We start from the raw sequence: 25,067 nt of genomic DNA, 5'->3' as shown, positions 1-25,067 counted from the left end.
TTTTTCAACAAGGCTCCCTTGTAAAGTTCAATTGGCTATTCTAAACAGATCTTGGCATTTAAGCGAACAATGGGAGAGGCACGTAGTGACTTTTTTCTATTGTTGATGCTCTCGACCGCGAAGACCAAAGATTACAAAAATTACGCTGGAATATTTCTTTCGCAGTAACATTTTCTTCTAGCCCATAAGTAGAATTTTTATCAAGTTGTATTTAAATGGAAAATTAAATATTATCGACCCATATCTAAAAAAAATGTTATGTTATTAGAATTAAAGGAACGAGTATTAGCTTTTGCCCGCGAATTTGTCCACACGGAATTTAAAAAAAAACTTACGAAGTACCCAATGTGTTTTACCAAACTATGCTTTAGATCAGTGCCAAATACCATCGAGATCGGTTAAGCTGTTTTGGTGATACAGTAACAAACATCCATCCGTACAAACATTCACATTTATATTATTAGTATGAAGAATTGATTGATTTTTCTCTCCACTTAAAGTTGCGATATTAATAAACAAATACATTATTAATAGTATATTTGAATGGAAGTATGCAAATTACTTCTACCGTATATCTTGGCACGGAGTCGATATCGCAATATTTCGAACAATAAGCAGATGCATCCGATTGAAATTGGATTCCCCGATGCCGTCGCATCGCTCTTGTTGTTTTCAAATCAGAAATCACCGCAAATGGTATTAAAGTTTCCACAATTCAATATTTTCAACAAACGGTGGTATTAACTTTCGAAATTATGTATACTTTAAAATCATATAATATAAAACTTATGTTATATTATTAGTATTGGTGATGATCGTATTTTTTACAATCTTTTTAGTTAAAATGTTTAAAAATTAACTGATCAATGTATTGCAAAAAACTTCGAGTAAACGGAAGATAAAGTACTCGTGTATCAAATAAAGTACTTCGATTTTTTACTTTTGTTGTAGTATTGCAGATATACGGTGATTTTTACAGAATTAGGCACATTTTCAAATAAAAACCTATCGAGAAAAGTTTGTCCAATCGTGATTCTGAAAGGTCTGAAGTTACACATATTAAAATATCACGAATCAAATCTTTGTAGAAATCCTGTTCTAAGCTTCCAAAGATGCGCAATTTAGGAGAACCGCTCTTTAATCCGTTCGCTAAAATTCCTTAAAATGAGTACATTATTCGATTAACATATGGAAAATAAATATAGACAATAAATATTATCCAGAGATAAACCTTTACCCAACGCATTAGATAACTTTTACGAACGAGAACTTAGAGCGAAATTTCTATATGGAGTTTGAACGATAGAGATCGGACGCTCCCAAGAGAACTGTGCCAGACCTTAGTTACTTTAGTTAGGTTTATATCAGTAATCTATTCTTAATAAATCAATAAGCAATGATAATAGCCATAACGATAAACACTTCGAACTACGGGTCTAACTCAGTCTAACGTAAAAAAGATAGTGTTCGATCTTCGCCTAACATGAAATGCATTTTGATCTAGCTACACTGCTGCTGTCTGAGCGTGTGCACACCGGAAACTAAACTATCGCAGAACTCTTCAGTCTCGCTATGATTTCTACGAGATTAAATGGAGATGCGCACACTACTCGATTTTTAATTATGCGACTAAACAGTTGTATTGGCGAAACAATCGACAATCGCACAATCGTCAAAGGTGTACGCCCGCTCCTAAAATTATTTGTGGTTTTCTTACCTATTACAATAACGGTTTATAAATTTATTTGTGTATTCAATATACAAAGGTATTGTGTTATAAAATAAGAAAGCAAATCTTCGTTGTATGTTAACGTACGTAATCTCGTATCTCGCTTAGCGTTTTACAATCTCGCACGAATATGTAAAGCCGCTAAAGCGCTATAAAGCTTTTATGCTTCAGATTATCTTACACACGCGAAGAATAACATGTTATACGTCATACGTGGTTTATGAATGGAAGTGAAATTGCATATTAGTGTTTTTGTTGTTTTAAAACATTTAACACTTAGATGCTAATAAACCAAAGTAAAATGTCAATAAACCCGCATAATATAGTTAGATAGTGTTTAGTTAAAATTGGTTTTAACTATAATATTAACTGCCGTTTGATATAATGGACGTCAAAGAATTATACATTTAAATATAAACATGTATCACCACACTGCTTAAAAGTACTTTATTGATCAAAATCGCATTTGCAAGCTATGCACAATAATATTATGAAAGCCACAATGTCAAAAAATCCGCGCCGGACGCTAGTGTAAAACTGTTAACGTATGTTATAAAATGTATTTGAAACACTGTCTAAGCTTGTTATTGGTAAAAGGGAACATCGCGGGGTTTAGTGGGTAGTCCGGCCGTACAATAGGCCGGGAGTCTCACACAAAACTGTCCATGCTGCCCCCGCAGCACAGACGACGCAGTACATGCGTTCTCCGCGACAAAAAAAAATGTGAAGCTTTTTATAGTAAGACCCACAGTGTATTGAAACTAACTGAATATTGTAAATCATTAATTTTAAATTTAACGTCAAATATTGTGTACATTTTTAGTAATGTGACGCTTGCAAGGTAACTTTGTCGACAGTTCATTAGCATGCTTTTAAAGATTCTCTGTTGCGACAACTTCACTTTAACTTCAAGTTTCCTTTGTACCTGACTTTAAAGAAGTGCTTTGAAGGACGTTAAAACGTCTCACTTTATGCAATTTACGAAAGCTCGTTCAAACACCCCGGGTCTCCCGGTGTCATCTACTTTAAACCTAAAAATCTGTGTTGAAAAGTTACTTAAAGTTAATTTCTTAATGTTGACAATATAAGACAAGACTAGCTGTTCCCGTGCGACTTTATCCTCATGGAATTATGAAAATTTTATTTTATTGTTTACATTTGTCAAATTACAAATGTCACAATGACATGACATGATGACAACCTTGCGTCCATGATGTTGGCAGCAACATACGGTCTCTTTCCCACATTAGGGTTTTTATCCAAAATATTTGCCCTCTAAGTTTAATGGCGTTAAAATATATAGTCTAAAGCGTGACGCAAGTGTAGGGCTTTTTATTAATAAAAGAATTACTTAAAAATATGCTGTAATTGCTGACATCTTAGGCAACAAAGAATTGTGTGTTTACGCTTTATTATAATAGTATAGATTCCTCATACTTTGTCCGATAATTAACAGTAATTTGTACAAGTATACTACTAAAGTGATATAGTATAGCACATTAATAAAGTTAAGTTATATTGTGGTTTGTATTACCGATACACATGTAGATAATATAATGCCGTTTGTTCAAAGACAATGGAAATTTGGAGAAGTCTTCATTTCTGTACATATCTGTAAGACAATATACATTCTTGTTATAGTAATGTCCTACAAAGTAATGAAAAATGGCTAAGCCTCCTTCACTTCAAACTCAATTAAAAAACCCAGTTCTTTTAATTATGATAATAGAATTGTAATTTATTTTAAAGTCTGTCAGCATATTAAAAACTTTAATAGCGGTTCGTATTATAATGATAATTATGCAGTATTATTTGCTCACAATAGAGTAAGTGCAATAGTAAGTTTTTCACAGAGACAGCGGAAACGAACAGAGCGGACTCTGTGAGGAATTGCTATTTTAAATCAGATTAAAATGAAATTTGCCACTTAAAGCACTTTAAAACTTTAGCAACGTTTATTCTTGCGAACTTAAAAGCTTTTAAAACAATTACAAAGTTATTCGCAATGCTGTATTAAAACTTGCATTTTTATAAGGTTCAGTTTTAAATAAATTAATCTAAAAATTTACGTCGTATTTATCAATTTTAATTAACAACATTGTATATTTTATATGTACAATCAGCTGCATAAATATAAATATACTTACAAAAATTCAGAAACTTATTGTTAATAATGCATACGTTTGCACTTATGCTTTGGTTTGTATGCTACTTCTTCTGCTTGTACAGACCACGAGTGCATGGTATTATAAAATACGAGTTATATTTTGAAACCGAAGGCGTGTAAATAATCTTAAGATTTGTAATTGTATTGATAAGCAGCTGACTGTACTTGAATGAAAGTGGAAATTTTACTACAATGATAAAAATTTTAAACACTTTTATTGTATTTTAGTGCGTTTCTGGAGATTTTGCTTGGGAAATAAACATGTGCGATTTCAACAATTTGGAGTTCATATCTTAAAATGCTAAAATTTTGATGAACTCAAAGAAAATCTTTGCATATTCATGCCGAAAACAAAGTGCTTTTACGTTAAATTAACTGGTGTTTTGTTTTAATTTCAAAGTAAATCAAAACATTTAATTAAGAAGCATAAATTGATGTTTACTTGCTCAATACGTTCACAAACAATAAATCTCGAGGTGGCAACAAGCGTTGGTCTCAAATTGCCGAATGAATATTTAATATCCCATTCTGTTTGAATATTTCGGTCGTTTCAAGCAATTTAGATCAACATAAAGATATTGTTTTTTTTTTAACAGCCTCATTTAAAATTATGAAATAGCCATAAGAGATTTTTTACCATTTCAGTTAATTATATATGATTATATTTGCGAAAATATCAGTCAGTGTTGCCCGTTATAAAAATTATGGTCACACAATTTACCAGTGTTGGCAACTTTTAAGTTGAAATAACAAATATAGAAAATAACCTCAACATTTATATTCACGTGCAATCACAAAATTAAAACACACGAAAGAAGCTGAAACAAAAAAAATCATACGGTTTTTAAGATTTTTTTCTCTTAAAAAGCGTCGAGTCACAAAAGGCTATTCAAATAGTTTTTTCTGGAACGAAAAGCCCACGCTAACGTTGGATACGGCTCGGAAGCTCGAGACGAACAAAGCATTTTTCGTATTTTAAAACGAGAGACGGTACTTTGTTTACTTTTTACACTTAAATCTAGAACTTTTAGGTCATTCATTACAATATTATTGCAAGACTAGCTTTTACATGCGACTTCGTTAGCGCGGAATTAAAAAAAAAAATAGTAGCCTACGTGTTCCACATTTGTTTTAGCGATAGGTAGCAATAAACATATTTTCATCTAATCAAACATTCGTATCTAAAATATTAGTGTGAAGTGTTAATCAAACATATAATAAAGTAACCTGACACAACAAAAGCTAGAAAATATAAATAAAAAACCAAAAAAACACATGTTTTCGAAATACCAAAAAGCACTACAGTGTCGATTAACATTCGATTTGCTGTTTTTTTTATAGGACAACTAGCTATGGCCCGCGACTCCGTCCGCGTGGAATTTAAAATTAAAATTGCTATGCGTTATTCCTGATTATTTTCCATGTTTATGCCAATCATCGAAATCCGTTCTGCCGTTTAAGCTACAAACTCTAACAAACATCCATCCATCTAAACTTTCGTATTTATAATATTAGTATGATTAAATTATCAATATTATTTAGTAACCCATAGTGTAAATAACAAACTAAGTCATAAATTGTAACATAGGTATGCGCTTTCTGAAATTCGTAATGCTGTTTAAAATTTATCATCAAAGTTACTTTAAAACAAGTCGACGGCAAATATTTATTGCTTTAACAACATTGAAAGTATTTATGGTTTGAGATAACAAATTACATTTGTATTTGTAACAATATACATGGCTCTTATATTTTATTTAATCCTAAATAAGCTGTTAAATACCTTAATTTGAATGATACATTGTATGAAAAAGTGTGTGAGTAAAAGTTCAGTCCATTCACATTATTTATTATATAAAATTGTATATCTACACACTATCATTGTTTGCCAATAAATTGTAACTTAACTTGGTATCTATAAAATGCTTTATATCGCCAAAAAATTATTTCAATAACACAAATATGGCAATCAAAAAACAAATGACAACTTTTTTTTACTAGCTCTAAGGTTTTTTTTATGTAGATCAACAGGTTTATATAATTCGAGAGTTTAAAATCTTTAGACTGCTTGTCTCCACGAACATCTCGATAAGCAGAGTTTTGTTGCCAGTTTCTCCCAAATTAGAATAAAACCACAAAAACTTGACACTGGCCCAATCCGCTGAGGGAGAGCCATAAACAAGAAATAGAATAGACGAAATGAGAACCTCCTTCTTTTAGAAGTAGCTTGAAAATGTACAACAACAATGATGATAGGTAAAATTCACTGTAATAAGAAGTTAGTAATATAGTCTAAAATAAGGGTATAGAACAAAGTAGGCTGAGTATAATAGTAATCAAAGGCAGCGGGTAACCGCATTTGATATTCAATTGTTTTAGGAAGAGCTGCGGCCGCGTTACGACCTCCCCGCGCTTATTAAAGCCCTCGCATGCACGTCTGTCGGAATAATAAAGTTCACATCTGTGCTTTATAGGCTCGGGACAAATTTCACTTTCCTTGTAAGGAATATAACGGAACATATTTAGTGGAAAAGTCAATTATCCGTTGAAATTATTCAATATTTATATCGTCTTTTTTTGTAAATGGGTGTAGATAACATCGACTTTTTCTCTGTCCGATTAAAAGGAATTTATGTATATTCACTTCTTAATTATATTCATCTATACTATTATACTAAAGCGTAAACACACACTTCTTTGTTACCTAAGATGTCAGCAATTACAGCATATTTTTGAATTATTCTTTTTTTTAATAAAAAGCCATACACATACTTCACGCTTTAGGCTATATATTTTCACGCTATTAAACTTAGTTGGTAAATAAATTGGATAAAAACCCTACTGTGGGAAAGAGATCATAAGTTGCTGCCAACATCAAGGAAGCAAGATTGCCATGGATTGTCATCATGTCATGTCATTTTGACATTTGCAATTGATAAATTGACAAATGTTAATCATAAAATGATTTTTTTATAATTACCTTCGAATGAAGCCGCTTGGGAACAGCTAGTATTGAGATGTTATCAACGCCTGACTGACTAGCTTTTCCTCGCGACTTCATCAGCGCTAAAAAATAACAATTATAATAGCCTATCTATGTTCCTTGAAATCAGTCCAGTAGTTTTCAGTTTATTCATTACATACATACAAAATCACATTTTTTTATAATACTGGTAGAGATGTGTAAAAGTTAGGGACAAAATTATATAAATTTCTTAGATAAAATGGATTGTTATAGTATCCTTCATAAACTTGTAGGTTTTACAACACAACCCCTTTGGGTGCGGCTTTTCTTACAACGGTCTACAAACTACAATTTCGTATAGAATATACACTAAACAATTATAAATAGGACAAACAATTATTATAATAAAAAAAAACAAATTGAGTTTTACAAAGATAAAAAACATTCTTGTTTCACTTGTCTTTAATTTCTTTAATTAAGAAATTAAAGACAAGTGAACATCGCAATTTATTTTCCAATATCTCAACCTCTGAAAAGATCTCTCATTATTTGTATTAAAATTTTTACATCGCGCTTCATTTGTTAATTCGTCGTAATTTATTTTGAAAGCTTTTATAATATCTTAAAAGAAATTGAAATCATAGACGAGTAAAGCCTCATCGGTAAATATTTCGATCAAAAATAATAACATTGAACTTTACAGACGACTTACAAAAGAAAGAACAGTCCTAATTAGTGAAAATATTGGAATTTTCTTTCCGATTTTTTCTTTTTAATGTATTCTTGCTTTATCTCACATAATTGATCCTATTAATTGGAAAGTATTACGTTTCAATATCCTGCAGAAATTGAAGAATATACTATGAAAATTATCACATTAATGTCACTCTGTAAACGTAAGGAACGTATATTTTTATTACTTGAACCTAAATTACATTATTCTGCAATGTATGAGACGTTGATAATTGAGATACATGTTATTGTTAAATGTCTGAATCTTTTGAATGTTAATATGAAACAATATTTTCTTTAGTTATATGTGTCTTTCTTACAACACACGTTCTTTGTTATATTAATGTTATCTCGCAGAAGTTCAAATTGGTGATAATGTTCTTAATATATAATCAATTTTCGAAATAAATTGTTATAAACAGACTTTTAAGAGATTGGATCTGTCAAACACGTTCATGCCTTCTCTCAAATACATGTAAAAAGAACAACTATGGTAAATTGCTATTAATTATTAGCAGGCGTCTTGAAGCTCACAGAATATTGTTGATTTTATTCAGAATTTATGAACATCCGAGGGTAAAATAGATTTAGTACGGTGACGGTACCGACTAGTTTCGAACCCGTCAGGGGTACATCGGGGGACCAGTATTTATTTTGCTTTCTTCGCGGTCGCATCGCTCCTCGCATTGTGCGTGTGTTGTAGGTAAATTGAATGATGTCAAAACAATCTTAATTTAGAAGAAATGTTTATTTTATATTTTAACACCTTTTTCAACTGCAATATTTTTTATTAAAGCTGGATTGAACGTCGGTTGCCTTTGACTTTTGAAAATGAATAAACATTTGAATATTTCATCTTTTTCAAACATTCAAAGACCTCGGCCTAAGTTACAAACTTTCCCGCATAGCTAATTAGATTTCAAAAGCCGTACATTAATTGGATATTTCAATTTCTCTTCGAAATTTCTCAAACTAAGGGAATTCAATTCGAGTTTCAGACATCAATCAACAATTTATCAAAACATTTGGCCTTTTAGATCAAGTCAATTTGAATTGAGGTTAAGTCAATACCGCCTAAGATGTAATTTATTTTGAAACATTTCCTTTTGTTATTTAAATTACTCTCGTAAAAGGATATTAAATTCACTTAGTTGAATTTACAGATCTGTGACATTTTTTCGTTAAAATTTCATGGTATAATTGCTCTGTTTCATTTAACCATAGAGCATTGAATCATCGGAAAACTTCCATCATGAAATAAAAAAATGCTATCTCCAAAACGTGTCTTTTCAATAATTCCGGGAAATGCTTGATTATTATCGAAGATTATTCCATTCGATAACAATAACTACTGATAACAGAACTATATTTTTACGATGAAGTAAAAACGTGCCTATGACAAACCGATGTTGCCATATTCTTCTTGCGATCAATTAAAAAGCTTATCCATTTCTCAATTACCCCTAATCGTTTAAAACAAATTTAACACATCCCATTACCTTTCTTAAACTTCACAGTCAAAAAACTTTCAAAGATATAATGATATGTTAAAATAACATTTATTCTATTCCCTGACTAGATAAGTCATTCGATATTTCACAGGCGGCCTTCACGTGTAGATAAATTTAAGTACAATTTTTATTGCACTATCAATGTTTTGGTTTGAGGAATATTTTTAGTAAGAAATCGTAATGTATCAGAGATAAAGCCTGACGTCTTATCACGTAATACACGGATATAAACGAACTTTTACAACGGTCAATATTTATAACAATGTTAGAGATAGTAAAATGCTAAGAGCTTACCGAAGACAGACATTAACATATTGTTTTCTAAATGTATTTTTTTTTATTTAAAATGCTACAGTTTTCAGCAAATTCATAATAAACTATTTCCTAAATAGACACATAAACTACATAAAGGTATATAAGAGTTCTTGTTTAAGAATATTAACCTAAATCATACCAAATACTTGAGTACGTTAGTTTAGGATTTTCCCAACCAACACTACTACACTACCTATCGCTTGCAATATGGATGAAACTCTTTTCAAACTTTCTACGAACCACCTTTTAACATGATTAAGGTACCGGCGTTTCTTTATACATTTTAGTTACAACCTCAATTTTAGCTTAAAACGCAAGCATAAAACACGATGGAGTGGAATTTCCTAACCTTTAAATAGGTTTTAAAACAACAAAAACATTAACATGTTAAACTCCTATATAACCTTGAGTTTCCACTACGGAAAAACTCGTCAAAAATATACCCTCATCACTCTTAAACTCATTGAAAAGAGTGCGATGACAGTATGTTTTTATACAAGGTTTTCGGCCGTGGAAACTCACGGCAATTAATTACACAGCACAGAGGAAATGCCGTCCTTTAGGCTCATTATTAGCAAATTCCATTTGGTTAACGTCGTAATTACTTGCTGTAATGAAAGCATGATCAAACACGATAGCCTCCTAATAATAAAATAAACTTACCAGAGATCAGTTCAGGTGTTGTTTTGTTTTTTTTAACGTGACAAGAACTGTGTTTCGCTAAAATTATGAGCCAAAGTTGGGTCTATGAATGATAATAATAGTCACAACCCTTGTACAATTCAAAAGAATCTCAAAATGTTTCTAACCAGTTGTTTTTTTAACGTCGTCCATTTAAATCTGCTGTATAATTATGTGCTGTATAATTTAGTTTCAATAAACATAGCGCTCCACTGCTTTTTTGGTTAACAGTTAACATTACATTCAACAATCTATACTCCTATATCTATTTCATCATCACCAGCACACTATACGTCCCCACCGAGGGGCTCGGAGCCTACCCTAATATGGGGTGACTAGGCCATAGTCAACCACGCTGGCCAAGGGCGGGTTGGTTGACTTCACACATATCTTTGAATTTCTTCGCCGATATGTGCAGGTTGCATCACGATGTTTTCTTTCACCGTAAGAACGTCGGGTAAATTATGTACATATGGAAATTCGAAAAATCGAAAATCACATTGGTACATGGCGGGATTCGAACCCAAGACCTGTAGATTACAAGTCAAGTGTTCAAACCACTGAGCCACCAACGCTCACTATCTCTATCTATCATATACTTTTAAACTTTATATCTATATCTATACTATCTATACTAATATAATAAAGCATAAACACACACTTCTTTGTTGCCTAAGATGTCAGCAATCACAGCATGTTTTCGAATAACTCTTTTTTTAATAAAAACTTACGTCAGGCTTTAGGCTATATATTTTCACGCTATTATACTTAGGAGGTAAATACTATGAAAAAACCTTCATGTGGGAAAGAGACTGTAAACTACAAGCTGCCAACATCAAGGACGCAAGATTGCCATGGTACCTTCGTTGTCATTTGTGCATTTGCAATTGAGAATTTAACAAATGTAAACAATAAAATAAAGTTTTCATAATTCCATGCGGATGAAACCGCACGGGAACAGCTAGTGTAGTAATAAAATTAATACATTTCGATTGAATACCAAGAAATAGATATATTTTGACTAAATGATGGGTATCATATCAATTTTTGTATGATTCATAATGTACTTTTAACAGATAACTTCATATCTAAAAAATGGGTTCGTATGACTAATAACTTAGAAGATAAGTTACAAAATTTTACTCATCGCTACAATATAATATTATCTAATATTAACAGATTAATGTAACAAGGATTAACGTAACACGGCTTATAAATAACTAGCTATTTTTCGCCACTTCGCCCACATGGAATAGAAAAAAATAATAATAAAAGCATACCCTATGTTACTTAATTATAACTTAAAAAGAAGAAGTTAAGAGGTAGTTGAGATAGATACAAGAGATAGTTAATAATATTACATAACAAAATCCTTAAATTTGTACCTCCAAATATCTATACTTCTATACTATTATAATGAAGCGTAAACACACACTTCTTTGTTTCCAAAGATGTCAGCAACTGCATCACATTTTTGAATAACTCTTTTTTTAATAAAAAAAAAACCTACACTTATTACACGCTTTATGCTTTATAATTTCACGCTATTAAACTTAGTTGGTAAATAAATTGGACAAAAAGAGACCATAAGTTGCTGCCAACATCAAGGAAGCAAGATTGCCATGTATTGTCATCATGTCATGTCATTTTCACATTTGAAGTTTTTATAATTACCTGCGGATGAAGCCGCATGGGAACAGTTAGTTATTAATATTATTCCAAGTAAATTTCAATACCTAGTTATTGAATTGTTTTTCGTAATATTATGATGCATCTGACGTTTGATTATTAGGTACATGCACGTCATTTAATAATTAATAGCAGGTTTAATAATGAAAATTTAATTGCTTTTCGCTTTTGCCTACACCTATTTGCTTTACATAAAAATAAATATAAATTACACGATATAAGCGAATGTTATAACGTTACAAATAAAAATGTACCTGAACCCGGATTATACGCAGTTAAAATTTGACTAAACTATCGCACGACTGTTGCACGATTGTCAACTGTTTCACAGCCAATTCAACTGTTTAGTTGCACATCTAAAATCGAGTAGAATGCCCACCTCCATATAAACTCATAGGAATCAACTCGCCACTAAACCGTTGTGCGATAGTTTAGTTAGATATGCGCACGCTTTATGAATTTCAAAGTATAAGATATTTTGTAAATTTGTGATACAGAACACATTTCTACAGACTGACCGCATTTCTACAGAGTGGGACACCGTCACATTCTATTTGGCAGTGATAAGAAACACAATCTTTGGAAAGTTTAAACAACCTCATTGAAGGAAAGTTTCCCGTTTGTATTGTCAACAGATTTGAAGTTTGTCCGGAGCGAGCGCTAGTTAGGACTGCTGCATTGATATTTGAGTTCCCGAACACAAATATCAGATTGCCTAACAAAGACCCGTATATCAAGTCCGATAAGTTCCAATTCTTACCAAATTATATGAGATATTTATCCCTAAACTTTGTGAATACCCTTACGAAATATTGGTAAAAGATAAGTTAAAACTCGACGAACGAAGAAAGTTATGTTTGCCTACTTAGTGGCCTTATATGGAAAGACATTCATAATTTGTAAGGGTTATTTTAAACTCAAAACCGATTTCATAATCACTTTTGCCATATACCATACTACTTCTGTTAAATTAAAAAAGTAATAAAAAGTGTAGTCTATGTTACTCACTGGTAACGTAGCTTTTTAATCGTGAAAGAAAATTTTTAACTGAGTCCAGTTGTTTTTGTGTTTTTAAGCGTATACGAAAATACAAATCTTTCTTCTTGATTGTATTAAGTACCGATAGAGACTTCCTATGTTCCTTACAATTAAGATTAGTACTACACTAGGGAAAAAGATTTCGATGTACAGAATAATATTGAAATGTTATTAGAATCGCATTTTAAATTGGTCTTTACAAAATCGGTCAAACCCTTTACGCCACAAGAGTTAACATTGGATGGGACCCAAATGACAGACAAATCCGGCTTAAACAATACCCTCTCAGTCGGGTAAAAACTATACATGATAATCAATGAAGCGTATCGATGAAAGTTAAGTGAATCGAGAATAATTTTCTTAATAAAACTTTATCTTTCAACGAGCTTTTGTGCAAACTCTGGGCCGGCATCAAAGTTTAATATTACTTATAGTACGGTCCCTCATTTAGTCGCCGGTTTGTTTAAGTTGCGACTTTAGTGTCCAACTTAGCTAAGACAAACAGCAAACTGTTACACTTGAAGTTCTGACTGCTTGAGCTCCTATCGCTAAGGGTTCTGTTTTAATTATAGATGAAGGCAACGACAAACTGTTGCAAGAATTTGTATTCATTAGGTTTCTGACCTAGTAAAATATATGCCTTTTCTATCTATACCATTATAATAAAGCGTAAACACACTCCTTTGTTGCCAACAACAACAACTATTCTTTCTTTAATAAAAAGCCCTACACTTACGTCACGCTTTAGGCTATATATTTTAACGCCATTAAACTTAGAGGGTATATATTTTGGATAAAAACTCTAATGTGAGAAAGAGACCAGAGTTATGTCATTTTGACATTTGTAATTGATAATTTGACAAATGTAAACAATAAAATAAAAAAATTATAATTTCATGCGGACGAAGTCGCACGGGAACAGCTAGTTTAACATCATAAGGAAAGTAATGAATACAAGTATTTAATAATAGAGTTGTTTAAATTTAGGGTTTTAAGTAAAACTCGCATGAGCCGGATTGCTCGGAACTCTATATTCTATTTAATATAATTTATGTTAGCAAAATTGTTTAAGAAAGTTAGCACATTTTAAATTCGCCATTTACTCTCAATTTGATAAAAAATGAGAGTGACGCCACGATTTTGTGTATGCAGAATTTACTTTATCTTGAAAATATGCCAAGACAGGTATTACGGAAATTCAAGGGATGCTTAGTAAAGATTAATATGTGACATGCCTATTTAGAATTCTGTCGCCTAAATAACATCAGAATTCATGATATTAATTCAACTAGAGTCGATAACGTAATTAAATGATTAACCAATGGTTGATTAGTCATTTAATTACGGCCTTGCTGTAAGCAATGCACAAAACGAAAGTATCATTTCCACTGGTCGCCACACTGCCACATAAATAGAAGTTGCGCTCAGTCAGAGCTAGTGAAAAAGTGGTCTAAAAGTAACAGTTACCTTGCAGGTTCGAGGTCAACGCATACTACATAAACATTTTATGTTAGTATGTTTTTGTTTCTTGTCCTGTATTACTGTTCATTTAATACCGTCTCTTTAATCTAGCTGTGATCGAAATTTTACAAAAGAAAATTAGTCATAAAAATTACATACGTAATTCTCAACTTTTTTACATTTTAACGATGTTTTAGATATTGTTATAAAATTCTGTGATGTTTCCGTTACGATGTAGTTAATTAAAAAAGCAATGTCATAAAAAAATAAAAATAACGTATAATGTGGACTAAAATATGTGTTGCTCTATTTTAATCTTAGTATATCAAATAGTGAAAAACGAATATCGATCCTACAAGATAATGTTCGCAGTAACGATGATAACTACAGATAAATAACGCGTTCCGTCCGACTATTTAGCAACGCCGCTAGGGACCGCCAGTCGTGATTTCGTATCGGATCATGTACCACAGATTGTAAACGCTGAGAAAAATATAAATAAAAATGTGGTAAGTGACTTTTATTTTGTAACAATTTAACTGCTAATTATTATATTACTAAATCGCTTATGTTGAATTAAATAGTTACAAATGAAAAGAATTAAAACGAGAATATAATCAGAAATATTGTACATTTATTGATGACTATAGAATTTCTGGTTTTATTTATGCTTTTTCTTTTACTGTATTAAATTTTATTGTAAAAAAGGATTTTAATATCGTTCGTTTTATTTTAGTTTTAATGATATATTTTAATGTTAAACGGGTTTCTATAATTTAATATTCAATTTAATGAAGAAAATTCTGTAGTAAAAATCTATACAAGCACAAGATTAGAAGGACAAAAAGCATACCTTATCAATGAATACAAAAATATTATTAAATGCAAGGTAACCTAAAGCCTTGAGAGTATAAAGGAAAATCGCCATTTTATGTTTTAGTATGCACTGCAACACATCATTTCACGTATTGTAGCGTTCGTTCTAAAACCGAACCTAGAAAACCATTTGATAAGATAACGTTAGAGGCGTCTAATGTGTAATGACTAATTCATAAAACCATCAATACGTAAACCACATACTATTTCATTATTTTTTTCTTTTTTTATTCGACTAAAATTGTAAGATTGAAAAAAATTACGTTTCAAAACACATTTACATCATCTGTTGCAGAACTTCGTAAATGAAGATTAAAAAATGGTTACAGAATAAAGCAAAAACCATTCTATTCTTATTTATTTCATCAATAAATGACCAATTTTATAACGAAATAACAGCGATTTTTTTATTGTAGTGATGCGCGGTTCAAACTAGGCCAGTAGATTGTATGGACTCACTAGTGCCAGTTATCGTTTACACTGTGCCAGTCGCCAGTCCAGTCAATGAGCGTTACAAACTGTACTAGTCAATTGTGAACAGGGTATGAAGGTCATTGTATCTTTGCAGTTGCTGCGTTTGTAACCTGCTTTGCAAGATCATTAGTGCAATCGTCTCCGTTCTGTTTGTCGTTGCAGTCATACTACTAATATTATGGGGAGTCGGCGTCATATTTGCATAGCATGAAGACGGTGAGATATTTCAAGTTTATTGTTTGTGAATGGAAACTATGATATACTTTAAAGGATTGCTTAATTAATATCCTTAACTATGAGAGTTCACGTTTAAAACGTACAATATTTCGTTATCTCATTTTTTCCTTTAAGTATGAGAGAGACGAGAATACGTTTTCATTCAATGTTGGGTAAGAAGACACATTGTCTCATAACACAATCCTTAAAGGTCATTGACATTGATGCAGACACGAGACGAGAAAAGTGGATTCAATAACAATGGACAAACGAATTTAATTTAATTTTTTATTTACAGCCCAATAAGTCCGCTGGGCTTATTGCTGGGGAATGTCTGCTGTCAACAACGCTAAACAAAAGGTTGCAGTAAACTCAGGTTTATTGCAAAACCTGAAGTTTAGTTACCAATAAGTAATTATTATGTACATTTTAAGAAATTGTAAATAGGTTTATTAATTAAGAAAAGAAAGAAAAATATTTTACAGTAATTAAAAATGTAATAAAACAATATTTTTTTTCTCGAGGAGTTACCAAAGATGTTATAACTAGTTGTTTTGCTGTTAACTATGTATTCTATAAATAAATCAGTTTATTGAATAAAATGCTCTCTTTTACTATCAATAATAACCACTATAGAGATAATGCCTCTCGATAACAAAACTTTCCTCTGCCCAATACTTTATCAAAAGGCGGACTGTAGCTCGTACACCGCGAAACTTTGAAACCTAACAAAGTCTAATTATTGTTAAATCCTACAACTGGCTTAATGTTTTAATATTTTGGTTACGATCATGTTTTCTTTCTTACTTCAGAAAATTGTATTCGAATCTCAGTCTATTTGGATGAAGCAGTGTTATGGATATCATTGTTTGCACTAAATTTATATGTTCGATAAAATACGCGATCAAATCGCCAACTACTTGTACTAATGATAAACCGGATGTTACAATTATTACCTAGCGATTAAAGTTAGGCTTTTTATCTTATCTTGAACGGTAGTAAAATCTAAATTGACTTGAATTACTATCATTCAAGATAATTATAGTATTCGTGATATATTTTTTATTATATTGTTATTACAATATTAATAATTAATTTATTTAACATACTAATTATATATTAAAATATTTAATTCCTTTAAATCTAGTAAAAACAATTATTAAGTACCTAAAGAGTTAATCCAAAAGAATATTTGTTCAGTAATGACTCTTAAGTCCTTAATGGATTACGAAAAATTTAAATTTCAAAATAAAAGTACTCCCAAAGACAGCATAATAAAATACATAAAAGATGCCCAAGGAAATAAAGTAAGGAATACCTTACAGTAAAGTATTTTTTTATTTCAACTAAGATTAATTATTCCGTTAACACGTAAGGGTTAACACTAACCTAATATTAAGTATCATTATTTGAGAAATAATGAACGGTTAGTTTATCATTTATACGTAAAATTCATGTTCTGATTTAATCTTAGTCCAAGTGTTAATACAGCGTAACAATATTAAATTATTTTCAGTGAATTATCGTAGCGTAAACATGTTTCATTTGAGTGATTTAAAATCTTCAAAGATAAAACCTGCTTTTGATATCAAAGATAATGTTTTCTCTTTAACAATAAACAAGAAGAGTATGAAAATTGAACACGATGTTGTGGAAGCAGCGAAACCGCTCATTTACTTCATAAGGTTATTTGGCATGCAGACATTACGATGTCTAAAGAAAGATATATTTCAAGCAAATTTGATAATGAAGTTCTACAGTTTGATTATTATTTTAATAATAATTTTTCTAGCGTTATTCCTTCGCCCTATCAGTTGGGTTGATACTAAAGACGACCCACCGTTGTACATTTTAACTAAAGTTTACGTTATTTTACAAGTGATAGAAGTTGTGCATTCTCTTTTTATTACGTCAATATGGAATAATATCACTTATGTTGAGCTATTTAAAAAGTTAAGCAGTGTCGATGGTCATTATGGAATTAATAAAACTTTGATCCGTAAAAGACGATTTACGGCTATTTTTCTAATATTTCTCGTGGCCGTACAATGTGTAGTAACTTCGTCTCTTAGAAAATTTCATGTCAACAATATTTTAACACAGTTCACTATAACGTGTTTGATGTTGCAAGGGATTTTTTCAACTTTTATTCTATTAAATATGTATTTACATCTTTTGATTCTAAATATGATTATATCCAAGAAAATAAACAAGTTTCATATCAGACATCAATTATATAATATATAATATTTAAAGATACTTTACTTAATAAAATAATAAAGGTAACTATCATTGTATAGATTTCATTTTTACTCTGTTACTTCGTTATTTAGTTTTATTTCTTTCCAGAAATTGTTTATTCAACAATCAGATGGCTATTTCAAAAGAAAATATTGCTGGTATGAAATAATGGAAATTTATGATAAAATTTCAGACTGTTTTTCTTTATTCTCAAAAATATATTCCGATCAGGTATGGCACTATTTCTCAAATGTAAAAATCAGCTATTGAGTATTTTGATATTATAATTTTAACTATAATTGAGTTATAATTTAATAGTGGTAGAGCGCATTTAAACATTTTAGCACGAATGGGCCGGCTCGCCCGGTGCAAGACCACGACCACATAGAAGACAGGCGTAAAGTGAGAGCAATTCCGCGATTCGTCTGATGAGTGTGGTGCCGGACGCCTGATTTTAATGCCTTTTCCTTTCCACCCTTTTCTTGAGAGAAAAAGATAGGAAGGAAAAATGGATTTAACAGCGAAGGAAACGCACAAGAAGAGGAAATAACTTGTTTATGTGGGTCTCCTGTTCTGTCAATTAAGGTTGGCAACACATCAATGCGGATGTCTATGGGCAGAGGTCGCTTCATCATATCGGATTCAGGTGGCCGCTTGCTCGTTTGCCACCTTGTGATATGAAAAAAAACATAATCCCATGCACTTAACAACTTTTGTTTTCTGTTCAGGTACTGATAATGTTTACCACTTGGCTTTTATGTGCGATACTAGCCATTTGCAGATCTATATCTCCGACGATAAAGGTAATGTGATAATAAACAAGCAATCTGAATATAAAGACCCTTTGTGAATAATATATCTTCTATCAGATAGAACAGATAGGACTTCGACTTCACGTTGACCATGTGCCAGAGAATTAAAAAAATAGATTATAAACAAACAAAACTTCCATGTTAACGCAAACCCTGACGAGAAATAAAATGTTTATTGTGACAAGACAACTGACAATCTAGTTCTAATTGCAAGCAAACTAGAATAATTATCATATGTTTAAAAAGCGAAATCAATAGTCATTGTAACATGAGATATTTTTGCAGTATTGGAATGTATACAAAAGCGACATAGCACGTTTCCTTTCGATATCCGGACGGCCAATTGTATTGACAGAGTTCAGTGAATATTTCATACGTGAAAGAAAGAAAACGCAAATGTTAATTTTGTATATAATGATATATGAAAATCTTGGTAAGTTTTTGATTTTTTATGATATTGACTTAAGTGTTAGAATATTTCGTTACACGACAGAGAAGAAACATAACGTATTACGTAAGAGTAAAAGAGAGAATTGGATAACGCACGAAAATTATTCATTTTGTTTATTTTTCTTTTTACAGATAATGACTATTTCTTGCAAGTTCAAACAATGGCAGATTTGGTGAAAACGAGGAAAATAGAGGTGTCCGCTAATATTTTTACGGTGGAAATACCAATAATGCTAAGCTTCGCCGGTACCGTAATTTCTTACAGTGTGCTGATGATACAATACTTTTATATGCGCGTTGTCACTTCGTAAAATGGACAAGAAAAATACATTCGGTTTTACAGACGTAAAAGCCGATATCTTACTAACATTATAAACGAAAGTTTCGATGGATGAATGTTTGTTAGAGACTAAAACTAAATGGCTCAACAGATCCCGATAAAATTAGGCATAGATGAAGAAGACAGTCTGGAAGAACACATAGACTGACCGAGTCGCGAGCTAAAGAAAGTAATATTAATATACGAGATGAGTAATTGATTTAAATTATACATGTTTAGATTAATCTTCTCTGACGTTCTCAAAACAACCTAGTTATTATACGTTCTTCAGAAAATATTCGTGGTTTAGAATATTAAGGACTAACGCAAGTTTTACGTAATTTTAACATACTCTTATGTTTTGAGTTTAAGATATTTGTTTGTAAATAATTGTTGTAATGAAAAGTCATATTGCACAAGACTGATATTTAATTATTACCTCTAAATTAACAAATATAATATACAGTAAATCAAAAATTACATGGTATCTGTATTAACAAATATGTTATTAATTTATCATCTGTATAATTTGTGTGAGGGTACAATAAATATATGTCTTGTGCACTCCCGACGCATTAAAATGCTTAAAACTGATTATACCACTTATGCCAGGGATCCGCACGCGCTGCCGGTCATCCTTGTAAAATTAATTCTGCTGGAGGCCTAGTTTATTCCATTTTCAGAACACTACACTTTTATAACATAATCGCAATTTAACCGCTCTCACCATGTAATGGAATACCATATTGCACAAGACTGATATTTTATAATACCCTCTAAATTAACGTAAAATATACAGATAATAAATCAATAACTTCTTTATGAATACAGATACCACATCAGTTTTTACACACGTACTATTCAATTAAGGATAGCAATAAGTGTATCTTACTTAATAATAATTATATTATTACAATTTAAACATTCAAAAAGTAAAAACGCTTCGATACATCGAAATCATTTGGTTTATTCAAGCGAAATAACAAAAGCTGATTTGATATCGTTATGACGTACAATGTAAAACACAACGTAGACAGTTTACGGCCACTGTCCGAGAAAATAAAACATTGTTACTGTTATTTCCCACGATACCTATAAAATGCCCAACAAAATATGAAACAGTTATACGATATGACGAAAATAAACACGTTGTTATAATATAAACTTTGCGGATTCGGATTGGAATAACCTTCCTAACAAAATATTTATTTGTTTTTTCAATATTTTATTAAACGTGACGCAACGGTCATGGTAATGAGAACGGGATTGATGTTATTCAATATTTACATACTCAGAATCGTTAAGTGGTGAATACTGGAGCCCCTTAGTTTAGATGTACTATGAGAAAACTAAGGGATACTTTAGAGCCTAATTTAATTCCACTATGGTAAAATTGTATTGTAGGCAATACACAAAATATTGCGACTTAGACATTTTCGAGATTGTTTTAGGATTTAGATAACAAAATTATTTAAATAGCCCACTACTTGTAAGCACATTTTATTCGTCATGTTTACTAGCTTAAATATGTACACTGATGCTTTAGTATTGAACTAAAGTTTATCTAAAATTGTGTTCTTATATTATATTATCTAAAATGGTCAATTTATGAACATTTGGGCCTGGCAGCACGGTTTTCCAAACCACAGCGAAAACATGCGACTGTGCTTGCCAGAACAAATGGTTTACCTTATTTATCAGTAGTTTAATTTTTAAAACAATAAAAATTATAATCTTCACCTTAAAACCTTACAAAAAACAATACTGATGGTTTATTGGCTCTTCTATATTTCTTATGTTTCCAGTAAACATTTAAATAAAAATGAAACTTTTAATAATGCATAATTATTCTTGCTTATTCTTATTTCCTTTGTAACATAATGCTAGAAAATAGTGTTATAAAGTGTTTCGTGCCGTGATCCGAGTCAAGCAGTTTGAATTTCTATGCTAGCAACACATTTGTCGATGTATGATGATAATATTTTTACCTACCTACTCTTTGAAAATGTTAAAGCTGTTAGGCTGTCAGCGTCAGCTGTCAGTGTGACAGATGAGTCACTTCCCGTTCGGTTTGCTTTGATTACAACCCTTTTTGTTTACTTTTGCCGTTTCTTTCATATAAGCGTTGTATACGTACATCCTTTAAAGAACTAACTATTTAAGTGTTTTAAGAACCTTGTAATCAACCGTATTCTTATTCAATCATCATGTCTCGCTGTAAGTATACCCTTACCTACTTTCTACAAAAATATAGAGCGTAAGATTGTCCTATAATTTCCTTTAACTACTACAACGGTGAAGAAAGTTAAAGTAATTTACTTAAGACAATAACGTTAAAACTTTTAATAATGCATTATATTGTTGCAGTCATTTGTTTTGTTAGTTCAAATTGACTCACTCATTTAACTTCGCTTATCTGCGCGGTCATTTGGTTTTTATTACAATGACGCTTGTTTGTTGTACGATTAAGAATAAAATATCTAACATTTTTTAAATGTGAAACCTCTTACAACTTTGTAGACATTTTATTCAAAATGAATGTAGATCATATACTATCCTGTTAATAAAATGGAAAACATCGTACTAAATGATGCAAACACAACAAATGTTGTGCAACAGAAAAATACATCTCAATGCATTGAGAATATTACGAAAGGGTTTCTAACAGTACTACAAGAAATATGACATAAAATTTTTTCTAATATAAAAATGCTTGCTGTAGTAAATTAATAATTATTATAATTCTTATGATTCCACAGTTAATTATGGCAATAATCCTCAATACCCTCCACCACAAAATACTATTTATCCTCAATTATATAACCCGGTCAATGCACCTGCTCCTGGTCCTGGACAACCAGGAAATCCATATTATGGATATCCAGCTCCGGGCCAACCTTACCCAAATGAGCCTGGGTTTGCTTTTCCATACCAGCCAGTGCCCATCCAGCCCACTAGTGTTCCCGCAGCAATGTCATATCCGAATGTAATGCCAACTGCACCACAGTATCCAGGACAACCTATAGTGGCACCAACGCAGCCTTATGTAGGAGGATGTAAGTATATTTAGTTGTAATGGCTATATAACTATTACTAGCTTCATCCGCAAAGAATTATGAAATTTTTATTTTATTGTTTACATATGTCGCAATGACATAAATGATGACAAACTATGGCAACCCTGCTTCCTTAATGTTGGGAGCTTGTATTTTATGGTTCCTTTCCCCCATTTTTTTCAATTTAATTATCCCCCAAGTTTAATAGCATAAAAATATATTGCTTAAAGTGTGTCAAAGTGTAGTGCTTTTTATTAAAGAAAGAATTATTTAAAAATCTGCTGTGATTGCTGACATCCTATGCGACATAGTAGTGTGTGTTTACACTTATTATATTAGTATAGTTTAAATGAGATTTACTTTTGTTATCATCACTAGTACAGCATTAACGACGCATATGGCTACGATAGGGCGCGCGGAGAAAAATGGTGCCGTTGCGCCTGCGACGTCATGATTGCCGCTTAATTGCATATGAAACAGGCATCTTGTTAATTGAATTTTAATTCATGTCATAATTTATATAAATTAATAGATGTAATTTTTCCTATAATGTAAGTTTCACCAAGCGACACCTTTAAACCTCAAACAAGCAAGAGATTTTTTGAGATGATTTTAAACAGTTTTTGGGTAAAGGGTTCTGTGTATATTAAAAAAAATTGTTAATATGGGCGATTTTTACTGAGCTTGATACTGATTACATTTTAAAATATTTTTCTTATGGTAATGTCATGTAGAAAATCACACACACCATGAAATTAAGAATGCTAAACTACAATTAGGCATAAACAAATAAAAAGGTCATTTTAACATTTTACAAGTTAATTGAATAGTAATTTGTGTGGAAACCTTATAATACTAAATTATATGTATTTAATGTTCTTACATATTTTAGCTCCAGTCGAATGGATTCCAACCACACCAAGAGATGCTTTCACTTTAAGCGATAAAGCGATTGTTGCTGGCTATGAGGGTTACGACCAAAGCCCTCTTTGGGTGATAAGAGCTAGATATGGAGGAGATTTGATCCCGGGCAAACTGGCCATTAAACACCATGCTGCATATGTTCCTTGGGGTGGAAACGAAAACGCTGTCCAGAATATTGAGGTAAGACATTTAGAAGGCTCTAGTAAAACTCCGTTTTATGCAATTAACAATAGTTAATGAATATTCTCTATTTGAGTAAAGATTTTACAGTTTCAAATTAGTACTTACTTGTTTATTTATATTTATATTTTACTTATACTTATTTATATTTAAAAATGTTGAAAGACTCATACCTGGTAATATTATAAAATTGTTTAACTTTTTACAACAAATAGTGATATTTAGTTCATAGTTTTGGTTTGAAATATACCGGTTTGTAGCTTTGCATTTACTTGTATCTTCTAATGTATGTAATTAGCTGTTAGAATTTAAGAAATCCTGGCAACTTTAATTTGCTAGTGTTAGAATGTAGTTTATGTCCCTTTCTAAACTGCAATTTTTAAGTTTATGGCGTGAAAATATCTAGCCTAAAGTGTGTCGGTCAATGTAAGCATTTTTATATTCAAAAGTATGCTAATATTGCTAACTTCCTATATTAGTATAGATGTAACTTTTATGCCAGGTATGTTGTGCCCCACCTGAGAGGGTTCGTTGGGTCGAGGGTCGTGAGGGCGTTATTCCACCAAACGCTATTGTGGGAGGAAACACTTCATCTGGTGAACCATTGTACATTGGAAGAGCAAAAGAACAGGGCTCTTTAACTCCTGGAAAGGTTTGTTTAATTTTATTTAATGATATCTATTTGTTTGAAAAATCTTACTAATTTCTACAGACATATGAAGGCTTGCTTTTTTTTTTAGGGTGACTTATAATTTCATATTTGAAATATTTACTGTTTATATATTATTTGTACATTGATGGAATAATTATTGTATTTTTACAGGTACATCCAAGTCACAAAGGTATGTATATATCATTTGCGGGCAAAGAGATAGCCCATAAAATATATGAAATACTTTGTCATGCTTAGAATTTTGAGATGATTTTCAAATAAGATATTAAAACATCATAATTGTAAAAATCAGATATTGTTGAATCAGTGAAACTGATATTTATAAAATCTTTATCCTAAATCTGAATCTCCTGACTAACTTTTTTATCTGTATTTCCTATCGAATTTTGACAGATCGAGGTCATTGACCCACATGTTTTTATTTAATCTATGTTTAAACAAAGTATTAAGAAAGACTGTTCTTATAAATTTGCAACAATATCTTTCTTTTGTATTGCAATATAATCTCATTTTATATAATTATTATTGTTATTATTAGAAATTAAGAATATGCCAAAA

The 25,067-nt window shown here is 31.3% G+C and overlaps 2 protein-coding genes and 1 long non-coding RNA gene across 3 annotated transcripts; all 3 read left to right on the top strand.

The window, feature by feature from the left end:
* The first annotated feature begins 14,464 nt into the window (after positions 1–14,464).
* On the top strand, positions 14,465–16,835 carry LOC106106236. Its single transcript, XR_001225787.1, has 3 exons — positions 14,465–14,797; positions 15,733–15,854; positions 16,153–16,835. It is a non-coding gene; the product is annotated as an uncharacterized LOC106106236 (long non-coding RNA).
* A 1,411-nt stretch (positions 16,836–18,246) lies between these two features.
* LOC106106257 lies at positions 18,247–19,997 on the top strand. The gene is made up of 4 exons (XM_013286810.1): positions 18,247–18,326; positions 18,824–18,898; positions 19,193–19,340; positions 19,490–19,997. Exons 1-4 carry the CDS (start codon positions 18,264–18,266, stop codon positions 19,666–19,668), a joined length of 465 nt encoding a protein of 154 aa, XP_013142264.1. The 5' UTR covers positions 18,247–18,263; the 3' UTR covers positions 19,669–19,997.
* Positions 19,998–21,727: 1,730 nt separating this feature from the next.
* LOC106106265 lies at positions 21,728–24,786 on the top strand. The gene is made up of 5 exons (XM_013286816.1): positions 21,728–21,893; positions 22,436–22,732; positions 23,625–23,836; positions 24,339–24,488; positions 24,660–24,786. The coding sequence occupies exons 1-5, from the start codon at positions 21,884–21,886 to the stop codon at positions 24,744–24,746; spliced, it is 756 nt and encodes a 251-aa protein (XP_013142270.1). The 5' UTR covers positions 21,728–21,883; the 3' UTR covers positions 24,747–24,786.
* The last annotated feature ends 281 nt before the right edge of the window (positions 24,787–25,067 follow it).

This window comes from Papilio polytes, unplaced genomic scaffold (genome assembly GCF_000836215.1).
Source record: "Papilio polytes unplaced genomic scaffold, Ppol_1.0 DF822289.1, whole genome shotgun sequence".
NCBI classification, from domain to species: domain Eukaryota; kingdom Metazoa; phylum Arthropoda; class Insecta; order Lepidoptera; family Papilionidae; genus Papilio; species Papilio polytes.
Note: the sequence above shows the minus strand (reverse complement) of the source record. Positions and strands in the feature narration are given on the sequence as shown.

Bases quoted from the DNA above. Each gene is read 5' to 3' on its own strand.
- LOC106106257 (XM_013286810.1), top strand. From the start codon at position 18,264: ATGGAAATTTATGATAAAATTTCAGACTGTTTTTCTTTATTCTCAAAA. The intron at 18,327-18,823 runs GTATGGCACTAT...TTTTCTGTTCAG, and splicing joins CAAAAATATATTCCGATCAG to GTACTGATAATGTTTACCAC. The intron at 18,899-19,192 runs GTAATGTGATAA...ATATTTTTGCAG, and splicing joins CTATATCTCCGACGATAAAG to TATTGGAATGTATACAAAAG.
- LOC106106265 (XM_013286816.1), top strand. The intron at 23,837-24,338 runs GTAAGACATTTA...CTTTTATGCCAG, and splicing joins ACGCTGTCCAGAATATTGAG to GTATGTTGTGCCCCACCTGA. The intron at 24,489-24,659 runs GTTTGTTTAATT...GTATTTTTACAG, and splicing joins GCTCTTTAACTCCTGGAAAG to GTACATCCAAGTCACAAAGG.